General features: G+C 35.8%; 1 protein-coding gene and 1 long non-coding RNA gene across 2 annotated transcripts in view; one reads left to right on the top strand and one right to left on the bottom strand.

The window, feature by feature from the left end:
* The window catches only part of LOC145722562 (uncharacterized), a 347,599-nt gene that overhangs the window by 108,316 nt on the left and 226,451 nt on the right, over positions 1–12,832 (top strand). The window lies entirely within an intron of this gene.
* The window catches only part of LOC145722501 (uncharacterized), a 164,556-nt gene that overhangs the window by 64,566 nt on the left and 87,158 nt on the right, over positions 1–12,832 (bottom strand). Inside the window, exon 3 of the mRNA XM_081825768.1 lies at positions 2,086–2,223. Coding sequence (XP_081681894.1) covers positions 2,086–2,223 — 138 coding nt within the window. The remainder of the gene's footprint in view (positions 1–2,085; positions 2,224–12,832) is intronic.

The raw sequence follows: 12,832 nt of genomic DNA, 5'->3' as shown, positions 1-12,832 counted from the left end.
TTACATTGAGGTCTTTCATACATTTTGAGTCTATTTTTGTGTGTGGTGTAAGGAAATGGTCCAGTTTCATTCTTCTGCATGTGGCTGTCCAATTTTCCCAACACCATTTGTTGAAGAGACTGTCTTTTTTCCATTGGACATTCTTTCCTGCTTTGTCGAAGATTAGTTGACCACAGAGTTGAGGGTCCATTTCTGGGCTCTTTATTCTGTTCTATGGATCTATGTGTCTGTTTTTGTGCCAGTACCATGCTGTCTTGATGATGACAGCTTTGTAATAGAGCTTGAAGTCCGGAATTGTGATGCCGCCAGCTTTGCTTTTCTTTTTCAACATTCCTCTGGCTATTCAGGGTCTTTTCTGGTTCCATACAAATTTTAGGATTATTTGTTCCATTCCTTTGAAAAGAGTTGATGTTGATAGGGATGCATTAAATGTGTAGATTGCTCTGGGTAGCATAGAGATCTTCACAATATTTGTTCTTCCAATCCATGAGCATGAAACATTTTTCTATTTCTTTGTGTCTTCCTTAATTTCTTTCATAAATATTCTACAGTTTTCTGAATACAGATTCTTTGCCTCTTTGGTTAGATTTATTTAGGTATCTTATGGTTTTGGGTGCAATTGTAAATGGGATCAACTCCTTAATTTTTCTTTCTTCTGTCTTGTTGTTAGTATATAGAAATGCCACTGATTTTTGTGCATTGATTTTATATCCTGCCACTTTACTGAATTACTGTATGAGTTCTAGCAGTTTTGGGGTGGAGTCTTTTGGGTTTTCCACATAAAGTATCATATCATCTGCAAAATGTGAGAGTTTCACTTCTTCTTTGCTGATTTGGATGGCAGGAATTTTTCTTGTGGTATTTTTTATATTCTCAAGAACCCAACTAGATAGTTGATACACTCATCATTTTATTATGAAGAAATCAAGAATGAGTACATTTGTAGTAAATAACTGAGTTGGAATTTCAACCCAGAGAATTTAATCCCAAAATTTGTCATCTTTCTATAATGATTAGTTGTCTCATTCAAGGTATATCACTGAAAATATTCTCCCTGAGAGAAGTGCAGTCATCAATGAATTATCCAGGTACTGGGACTGAGTTACACAGCTGATGCTCTAAAGCCCCCCCTTTTTTTTCTTCTCTGGCTACATCCCTTTGGTCTCTAATATTGGACTTCTTTCTCTTACCATTTAATCAGATTTCTTTTATTTTTTTTAAAGATTTTATTTATTTATTTGAGAGAGAGAGAGAGCATGAGAGAGCACAGCAGGGGGAGGGGCAGAGGGAGAGGGAGAGGCAGACTCCCCACTGAATAGTGAGCCCTCCACGAGGGATCCATCCCAGAACCCCAGGATCATGACCTGAGCTGAAGGCAGATGCTTAGCAGACTGAGCCACCCAGGTGCCCCTAATCACATTTCATTAAGCAGAACTATTTTCTCCTTTCAGGGAAAATGAGAACAATTAGAACTTAATCATCCAAAGTCATGAGTTTTCATAGCTATACTTTTGCTAATAGAACAGAATAGAAAAGTATTCAGTTATAATTTTGCAATATTATTGTCACCAAATTTTTCTATTTATGGGAATTTTTAAATATGTACAAGTGACTATGCTGGGATCACAAATGTTTAAATGTGTGCACAGATGTGACAACTTCAACTTGTAGATGCATAGAAGAATTCAATAAATTTATCATAGTCTTCTCATTACTTTTCACCCAGTGGTATCATGTACTAACTAGTAATAGAAAGAATTAGCACTTGAATTATTTATTATTTATTTTTTGGGCGGGGGGGAATGAGCAGGGGAGGGGCAGAGGGAAAGGAGAGAGAGAATCTTAAGCAGGTTCCATGCTTAGCACAGAGCCCAGCACTGGACTTGATCTCAAGATCCTGAGATCATGACCTGAGTGGAAATCAAGTGTCCCATGCTTAACTGACTGAGTCACCCAGGCCTCCCTTAGCACTTGAATTAATAGCTCTTGCCATGCCTGATGTATGTGTGGTCTTCTTACTAAAGTTCATTTATTTGCTAATATATTGGCTAATACATTTGAGCCATGCAAAGGTAATTTCCATACCTAGAAGATACTGAAGAGTGCTCAAGGTTGAGAGGTTTCCAAACCGTGGTCATCAGTAATCTCTTGGGAGCTTGAGAGGAAAGAGGAGCAGGTAGGCTTAACACCTGCATCTTGGCTTTAGACAAAGCAATTCTGCATCTATATAAAAATAGAAAATGAAAAACATATATATATATATGAAATTTTAAAAGATATCTATATAATACATATTTTTAATATTTATAGACATCCCTGTAGGATTTTATTTAAAAAATGGTTTTAGCAGTAAAATGGTTATTTTTGTCCATCCCATTGAAAATTCAGATGATCACTCTGATGCTCCAGACACACAGCTACTAAACCTAAGCCAGAATGCACATTTTTAAAATCCTGCTCTTCCCTAGATTGTTATTTGTGAAAATGTTTTATGAAATTTTATTGGTTGAAGTTTATCATTTTCCTAAACACTTAATTTAGTTTTAACTGCAAAGATACTCTTTTTTTCTTCTTTTTGGGGGGACACATTCTTCTCTTTGGAATTGTTCTTGGAAGTTTAGATTATAAAATCGAAATCCTTTCAGAGGATTTCTGAATAGATAGTTTTTTCTAGAAGAGGTTTTTTTTTTTCGTATAAATTTAAAAAAAAAGATAACTGTGGGTGTAAGTCTTGCTGACTTGTTCTTTTATGCAGCTCAGATGTGGTAAGATAGAGTTTTCCCAACCTAAAACTAGAAGTTTACATTTGTCAAGTATGCTTTTGCTCTTGAGTTGTAATATTTTTGCTTCCTTCAGGATGACATCTAGAAAAATCAGTTAAGTTGTGCTCAGAGGGAAATTCTGTGTATAAGTTTTCTTTTATTTTTTAGAACACATAGCCTGTTTAAGTAAGTTTGCTTATTCTTCCAAGTAAGCAAAGTGTTGAGATGAAATATTTGTTTGACTGAAGGATTTAAATAGGTGTCTGTTTTTAGAATCCTTTCCAGATACTACATTGATGTGTACTTTAAACAGCGTTTATCCTAGGGGAGCACCGAGGACCTCTTGTTTATAACTAGAGCCATTCTGATGCCTGCTATTTCTTGCCACATTCTTAGGCTTCCAACCAATTTTTGTGTTTCTCCCCAGAGATGCAAGTACAGAACAGGGAATGGAATATAGAAAAGAAAATAAATACTTGGTTTCAATATTTTCTCCTTTCTTTCCCTTGGCTTCCTTCCACTAACATTTATAAACATATGGGGATATCAAAATGGGAGACAGTAGCAAATAATAATAATAATAATAACAAAAATGGACCTGGGTCAGGATTTGGATTTGAATATCAGTTTCACTATTTATCAACTGTGTGGTTTAGGGCAGCTTATTACATCTCTTCAAAGCTTTTTTTTTTCCCTCTTGTAAAATGAGGATTGCAATACATATGTGGAATGGGTATTAAATTCTATGTCTGATAAATAATGGGTATTCAGAAAAATGTTAACTGAATATGAATGTGATATTATAAATAACAAAGGATCAGTTAACTACAAAATATTCTTTTTTACCATTATGGATAGAACTAGAATAAGTCATTTTTTCTGCAATACATGAAAATTACAATATGCATTAAGTTATAATTATCTAGGGAATGAAGTAATGAACATGCAGGACCAAACATACCTTTTATAGGATGGCTGATTTACCACATAAGATAGGAGAGCATATCCCTGAAAAAATGGACACTAGGTCATGTAACTTTTGGCAGAGAAGTGAAAGGTCAAGAACAATGTGGCTTGGAACTGATAGCATCTCAGTGGCTAGATTCATGGCTTGGTAACTAAATCTAAGAATATTAGTTATTTGGAAAGAGCTTACCAAAATGACGAACAGGGTCGCTGAAAGGAAAAGCTAACAAGAGCTTTAAGATAAATTATATTAGCTACTTGATTTTTCCCAGGTTCTACCTACGCACTGATGTTTTGGGAAACCATGTAGTAGAGAAACAGAGCAGAAAGGGAATAACACTTCTTGAATTATGTGTTCCAAAAATTGTGTTAAGTATGTTTTGCACGTAAAAATAAAATCATTCTGTAAATCATCTTCTGATCGGTAACAGAAAAAACATCAAACAACAGAACAAAACAACCCAATCCTCTCATGCTACCAGAAGGATGCTATAAGAAATACAAGCCGTTTCATTACATGCGTATTTAAAATGCTAAGGAGCCTAAATTTTATTTATTTTCATTTCACATCCATGGATATAGAAATAAATGTAAGATCGTAGTGAATGAGAATCATAAGTGAAGTGGTATTACTTTGCTAGGGCTGCCATAACGAAGTACCACAGACTACGTGGCTTAAACAACAGAAATTTATTTTCTCACAGTTCTGAAAGCTAGAAGTCCAAGATCAAGGTGTCAGCAAGGTTGGCTTCTTCTGAAAGTCATGAAAGGTGGATCTCTTCTAGGCCTTTTTTTTAGACTTGTAAATGGACATTTTTCCCCCCTATGTTTTCACATTGTCTTCCCTCTGTATGGGTCTATGTCCAAATCTTCTGCGTCCAAATCTTATAAGAACACCAGTCATACTGGATTGGAGCCCACTCTAGTGATCTCATTTTAACTTACTTAACCTCTGCAAAGACCCTATTTCCAAACCATAATCACATTCTGAGGTATAGGGGCTCAGTTAAGACTTTAACATATGAATTCTGGAGGTGAGGGGACACAACTCAGCCCATAAGAACTACATTCCTCATTTCTCTTCACAATTCCTAGCAGGAATTGACTTGGTTATAAGAGATGCTCCATAAATATTCACTAATGATAATTCAAGGACTCTTTGCATCAAATATGCAAAATAAAACTTTGTTGTCCTAAAGATACCATAAATATATAGTTTTATAAATTAAATCAAAACAGAAACCATCCAAATTAGAATACTTTGGGCATTTGAACCAGGCCAGACCACAAAAGCTAATTTAGGTTTGAGGACTGGATGGAATGATCACTCAGATACAGGGTCATTTCCTCTTTGGTTTACAACCAAACCAGAAACATACAATTAAAGATATATACCAAATGAAGACTACAAATGAATGAATATGGCTCTCTGTCACCTCCTTTTATTCCTACCAAAAACATGCCCAAAGTTTGGTGAGCTTATCAGGTAGACTGAAAATCTCTGAGTTCAGAGGATTCCCAACTGTAGTTTACCTACACTCTTTGGAACTGAAGATCATGGGGATGGATGAGAAAGATAGAGGTGTAAAACTTCATTATTCAAGGATCCACCCTATTTCCAAGGAAATTCTTGCTGAGCCACAATTACATACTTCCAAATTCTATTTCTTATTGTGTAATTGGGTCTCTTGAAGTTTCAGGGAATAGGCGTGCTCTATAGCAATTTTTCAATGAAGTGTAAATTTGAGTATGTATGAAAAGCACTTTGTAAAATGTAAAGTACTATGTCAGTCATCCACTTTGAATGTTATAAATAAATAAGTCAGCTACAATTTTTATATATGTATATTTATATTTATGTATGTGTACACACACACACACATTGGTACTGGCTATGTTCCAGGTACTTGCTAAGGATTAAGGATACAGAAATAAAAAAAAACCATGTTATTCCTTTTGCACGGAATATATAGTATAGCAATTTTGACATAATTTTCATAATGCTAGTCTTATCAAGGCTACATATTACCAAAACAGTTGCAAAAAAAGGCTCAGGAAGCCTCCAGAATTTGGTAACACTTTAGTGGGTTGACTTCCATAATTCCAGGATGCTAAATCGAAACATATTTAGTGGTATTCTATACTTCTCTCTTCTTTATATACAGAGTACACACTCTCTCCAAGTTCAAAAAGAGAGAAGGTTTTCTTTGCCATTTTCTGCATTCTTTTCCATGGCTATAGATTGTGGCACTTTTCAATCTCTTTTTCACAGAAATAGGCAATTTGTGGGACTAGTCATTTGAGAAGAACATAATGTCCCTGAGTCTTGGCCTAAGAAGTGCCAACTAGAGAATGCAAGAGTAGGGACCTTGTATCAGGCTGTACCCAGCAGGCAAGAGTGGGGAATACTCAAATTCTCCATCCACTAATACAGCCACACAGGTTCAGGTGTTATGCATAAACTTTCTACTCGTGGATTGAAAAACTGGGATTCTTACTGTTAAGGGTTATAATTTTAAGGGATTAGACAAATTTATCACAGTGTCTCAGAAACCTACAAAAGATCAAGGGTAATTCATTGCATTAACTATTTTAATTAAATCCCCAACCTATCTAACATTTAGAAAACATGTCCTCCATGCTTTTGGCCAATTGTTTTTTAATTGAGATCCGATGAGTTCCCTTTTTGTATATCTTCTGTCAGAACAAACTTGTTATAGCTGCAAAGATTGTGTACCAATGTCATTAACCCTCCTTCCTTGCCAGCTAATTAAAGCTAAAGAACAAAGTCATAATTCCTCAGACACTGAAGGATGGGCTTTAGGTAGAATTGTGTGGGCTGTGAATTATCTTCAGCAGTAAATTATTGTACAAATAACCCATTAAAGTCCACTAAAATTGGAAAGGTTAGGGTTAGTACAGTTCTTATCCAAGTCTTGAGTGTTAGTGATAGCCCACTGCCCTGTGGTAGCCTGAAGGGTACATCATGTGCCTCATGAAAAAAGGAAAGCTCTTGTGGTTTTTCTCTTTTCCATTGCACTGTAGGCTGAGCTGAGCATCAGTTAAAAATCCTTGTCAAGAATAACTATTGAGAGTTCAAGAGTTCATCTCTAAAGACCCAAGAAAGAATATCCTGTTTTATTGCTCTTATTTGGGCATATATTAGAGCTGTTAGAGATTCTGGTTAAGACTCTTGAGTCTTTTGACTTCTGACAAACACTCTCTGTAAAGAGAAATTTTAGCCTACTGTATTCTAATATGTTATATTGGAATTAACACCTCTCTTCTCACATGGACCTCTGTAAGAAAGAAGTTATTATTATATCCCTGGTAGTCTAGATTACATTTAAATGGGTAAACAAGTAGTTACATTTGTTGTGTGAGAAGATGGTAAGAGAAGGAGCTAGTGCAGTTGTGAATAATAGTCTTCATGCAAAACAATTTTCCCCCAAATTTCCAAATATTGATTTATCACCCCAAGAATTTTCCAGACAAATACCTACAGTTTCAGGCTATTGTTCGGTTATTCAGGCACTGATCCTACCTTGAACTCCTTCCCCATTTCCCTGTAGTGTCTACCTCTGTCAGGATTTGTCCTTCTCATGGACAACAACTCACTCCAACCACCTTTAGAGCTTTCTAGCTGAGTCAGGGTTGCTCCAATTTCAAGTTCCCCTTGTCACTTATGTCCCTATGGCTATTTGGATTTTTTTCCCCTTTCTGACCCAATTGTTTGTCCCTATTCTCCTGAGTATTTCTGAATTTTGAGTGCTTGCCTAATCTAAGGACCCTCTAGCTTCCTAATTTTTGTCCTGTGAATCTACTTTCCTGGCCTGTCTCCAAAGTCAATTGTCACATGCTGTTCCAACAAGTTAACTCTCCGAACTTGAACAAGTCTCTTAATCTTTTTGGTCTCAATTTTCTCACTAAAAATAAGAAGCTCAGTGGTACTTTGAGGCCTTTCATTTTAATGTGTCAATGGTTTTGAGTTGTACTTGATGTATAAATTCACCAGTTTGGGCCCTGGTTATAGTGACTTTCAAATAAATGAATATCATATGTGAAAAGGGATTTAAACAACCTTTTGTTTTTTGTTTTTGTTTTGTTTTTTAAGAAAGCTGGTTTTAGAAAGTGTTTCTAGGGTAGTATTTTATAAAGGGAAAAAATCTAATAGATAGCTATCTCAGTAGCTTTAAATACTCTAAAGAATAAAAAAAAGAATATATTTTATTTTGGCATTAATTATTTACAACTTATATGAGTCTTGATTTTACCTAATTATCTATCTCACACAGTATCAGATTCAAAAAAATATATAAATGTAAATTACTAATATTGGTTTGATTTCCTAATATGTATTTTATCTCCTTATACATAGATATTATATTAATGTGAGTTTTCAGAAAAACAAAATGTCTAGATGGAAGCCAGAGGGGTGTTCTGAATCTAAAGGTTTCTGTCTTTAGTTTACTTCTTGCTCTAGGAATTCCCTGGATGATGAAAATGAGGGAATATTTGGGCCTGTGTTATGGAGGCAGATGAATCAAAAAGCCAAAGAAGTAAAAAATTTGGCTTCCATCTAGACATTTTGTTTTTCTGAAAACTCACAGTAACATTTCAAAAGATAATGTCTGCTTTGAAAGAAATGTAAGTTATGATTTGATTCCACATATATAAGTTTCTGGCTCACAAGATGAACTGAATTTTTCACTCTCCTCCTGACTGTTTAGGGGATAAGGAAACACAACTAAGGAGGAAGAGATGGCCTAAGACAACGAACTGGTTTGTCTTAGAAGAAAAAGAAAATGGGGCACCTGGGCGGCTCAGTCAAGTGTCTGCCTTCAGCTCAGGTCATGGTCCCAAGGTCCTGGGATTGAGCCCTGCATCTGGCCTCCCTGCTCAGCAGGTAGCCTGCTTCTCCCTCTCCCTCTGCCTGCCACTCCCCCTGCTTGTGCTCTCTCTCTCTGTCAAATAAATAAATAAAATCTTTAAAAAAAAAAAAGAAAATGAAAATGAAGAGACCTAGAAATTTGACATTAAATTTTAGAGCTGTAGAGCTTCACTATTTAAAAAGGGCACATTTGAAATCAGTAGCATGACAAAACTTTCTTAAAAATGGTTTGTGAATCTTAGGTGGGCAATTAGCAAAGGACTTATAAAACCAAGTTATAATTTGGGGCATCTGGGTGGCTCAGATGGTTAAGCGTCCGCCTTCGGCTCAGGTCATGATCTCAGGGTCCTGGGATCGAGCCCCGCATCGGGCTCCCTGCTCAGCGGGGAGCCTGCTTCTCCCTCTCCCTCTGCCTCTCTCCCTGCTCATGCTCTCTCTCTCTTTCTCTCTATATCTCTGTACCTCTGTGTCTCAAATGAATAAATAAAATCTTAAAAAAAAACAAGTTATAATTTATAATCTCAAACTGACAATGTTAGTAATTGATTTTATTCTTTCAAACTTTAGAGAATGACTTAATCAGCACCTGCCCATATGTGAGTGTGTGAGCTCATGTTTGCTAATAAAGAGAAGAGTGATAAGTCAAGCTGACTCACCACTGGTACAAGACATTTTTACTTCTGCCTGAGATAAGAATGAACCTCAGATGAGTTTGCTTCTGGACACACTGCTGATTAATCACTATGATAACATTTAAGTAGTCATTCTGCATCATGGATGTTTAAAACAAAGCTTTATTTTCTAGAGATGGAACTCAGTTTTTTTGTTTTTGTTTTATTTTATTTTCACATATTCACTGAACTTACAGAGCTTATTAGGAGTTCGACTATTGGGAATAAACTATTAGAGATGCAGGAAAAAAATTTCCAGCTCTAGGGATCTAAACATAATTGGTAGATTAGAAAAATATACATGGGGCGCTTGGGTGGCTCAGATGGTTAAGCGTCTGCCTTCGGCTCAGGTCATGATCCCGGAGTCCTGGGATCGAGTCCCGCATCGGGCTCCCTGCTCCTTGGGAGCCTGCTTCTCACTCTGCCTCTCTCTCTCTCTCATGAATAAATAAATAAAATCTTTAAAAAAAAAAAAAAGAAAAATATACATGAAAATCAAATACTAATAGAATAATCCAATTCAGTGATACTTTACAGTTCCTGGAAATTTTCTTATCTGGGTAGATAAGATTGCTGGCTTGCTAAGAATAAACAAGAAAAAAAAAGGCCAAATTAAATGCCAGCTATTAAGTACTTAAACACATATTTTGTGTCTTAGATTCCTCCTCAGATTTTCACTCAGAACCTAGTTCTTAGTTTACATACAACCTGAATAACTTTGGTTATATCTTACTCCAACTGTAAGAAAGTGGAGGGCCATCTACATGCAAGAACTTTAAGGATATGAAGGAATGAAAGTAGACTACTTATCCCATGAGATAATAAGCAGAATAACTGAAGACTTAAATGCTCACAGGAATCACATCCAAAATGCCCTCTCAGCCTCCCCTAGGCTACACGAAATCAATGTTTTAGAGCACAGTCCAGAAATGTGTGGGCGTAACAATGACTGGAATTATCAAGAAAAGATTTAATACATCCTCTATGTATGAATTTATATGAATGGATTTTAATCGAAAATGGTTTAACTATTGATATTTATTTAGTTAAATCTTACTAATCTCAAAGATTACATTCTCCAAAATGGCTTTTTCATAAAGTCCATTTAAGGCAAAAATATAAGAATATCACAGGACATTGTGTAAGTTAAGAATCAAGTGTGTGGCGATCATAGTATCCTTGTTAGAGTCAGAACTGTCTCTAGCAGATGCTGTATCTGGGGTGTATATTTAAAATTAAACACAATTTTTCCAGGTTCCACAGTAGCACTTTCAGTTAACTTAAATACCATAAAACACACACACACACACACAAACTAAATAGGAGAGGATCTAGGATGAACCTCTTAGGACCAGTTGGGCAATATGAGACTGAAGAAGTTCAGATGCTCCCATAATTCACCTTAGTGGAGAAGGGGGACATTATCTAGAAATATGAAGGCCAGAGCAGATTTAAAAGGTGTGATCTTTAAACTTTAGTAGCTTCCAGAACCGTGTCTCTAATCCTGAACAGTTATTTCAGTGACTACCAGAAGGAATATCTACAATCTGTACCTTTGCCCAAGATGTCAAAGATGATTCATTCTCCTACAAAAGAGAGAGCCAGAGAATTCTAAGCAATAATGGCTCTTTGGCCAGACTACCACCTGCTGCTCCCAAGGGAGGCTCATGAACAATCATTTCCAGCATCACCTCTTTGAAGTTTCTGGTATTTATTTTTCCCATAGGACTTTGGGGCCTTGGCAGCTGGCTAGCTGTATGAGTCTGTTTCGATCATCTCAATTAACAGCTTTTATCAGAGGAGCTGTTCAACTTTGTTTTGGCAGCATTGATGGTACACCATTCTTTTTGAGACATACCACTAAAGGAAGTTACATTGAGAACTACATTGAGGCAATAAGATTGTGTCACCCCACACAAATTGTATCCTGCCCATCTCTTTTTCAAGGGAAGTTCAGAGATTAAAGAAGGAATTGCACATTTATGCATTATTTGGTACTTTTGGTAGCTATCACAGGACATTATAAAGTTAACTTCTGTGTCACTGACTCAATTTAGTTAATTTGTTTCTCTTTGTCTGGATATGAACATGGTGCTCTATTTTTCCCTATCAAAAATTCATTTTTGAAGAAGAAATCAAAGAGTTTATGAAAAGAACACACAGAAGAAAAATCTTAAGCTATTAGCTTTTATAAAAATACTGGAGATTTTAGTAAACTTCCATAACTTTTCAGGTTTAATATGAATTTTGGAGAGTGCTTATGATGATTTTACTTGGTATTATTACCTTAGTCATAGCTATAAAATTATTCTCATATGAAAAGTGCATCAATTACTAGTTCTCAAATTATTTTCATGTTATTCTTATTTATTTCCCATTTGGTAATATGGTTTACAGGATTAAAAAAAATTTTTTTAGCTAATTTAAATTCATATTTGGTGACAATTAGAATGGTATAATTGATATTTTAATAGACAATTATTTTCCTTTTATATTTTCTCAAGAGAATATTCTATATTCCTAATTTTTATATTAGCATATTTGAGAACCAAGTTTATTGTCTAAAATAACACAGTTTTGCTTACATAATAAAAGTCAATGGATAGATGAAATTTAAGAAATAAAATACATGGAAAATATATTATAAGTAATATACTTATGATGTGGGAATATATTTTTATTTAGTTATTGTGTCTGTTGCATTATTAGTTTATTGTTTTATAGGGGCACATAAGTATTTGGGGAGCATATTTTTAGGATTTTTTTTAAAGATGTTATTTATTTATTTGACAGAGAGAGACAGAGAAAGAGAGCATAAGCAGGGGGAGTGGCAGGCAAAGGGAGAGGGAGAAGCAGGCTCCCCACTGAGCAGGGAGTCCAATGCAGGGCTCGATCCCAGCAATTCCAGGACCCCGGGATCATGATCTGATCTGAAGGTAGATGCTTAACCAACTGAGCCACTTAGGTACCCCTCTAGGATTTTCAACAAGCAACTCAAACTCTTTGAAGGCTGAGAAATGCCTTTTATTTCTCTGGAATCCAGTACCAAGTATAGTACTTGATAGATTATATGAACCAATAAGATGGCTGTATTTCCAATGGATATAATTGCCAAGGTAATTTAAAAATAAATAGATTCAGAGTCCATAGTCTCTCATGGTTCGTTTACCCCTCCGATTTCCCCCCCTTCATTCTTCCCCTTCTGCCATCTTCTTCTTTTTTTTTTTTTAACATATAATGTATTATTTGTTTCGGAGGTACAGGTCTGTGATTCAACAGTCTTACACAACTCACAGCACTCACCATAGCACATACCCTCCCCAATGTCTATCACCCAGCCACCCCATCCCTCCCACCTCCCACCACTCCAGCAACCCTCAGTTTGTTTCCTGAGATTAAGAATTCCTCATATCAGTGAGATCATATGATACATGTCTTTCTCTGATTGACTTATTTCATTCAGCATAATACCCTCCAGTTACATCCACGTCATTGCAAATGGCAAGATTTCATTCCTTTTGATGGCTGAATAAAATTCCATT

This window comes from Leptonychotes weddellii, chromosome 7, assembly GCF_054177405.1.
Source record: "Leptonychotes weddellii isolate Sample4059 chromosome 7, ASM5417740v2, whole genome shotgun sequence".
In the NCBI taxonomy this organism is placed as follows: Eukaryota; Metazoa; Chordata; class Mammalia; order Carnivora; family Phocidae; genus Leptonychotes; species Leptonychotes weddellii.
The sequence above is the reverse complement of the archived record's forward strand: the minus strand, read 5'-3'. Positions and strand labels throughout refer to the sequence as shown.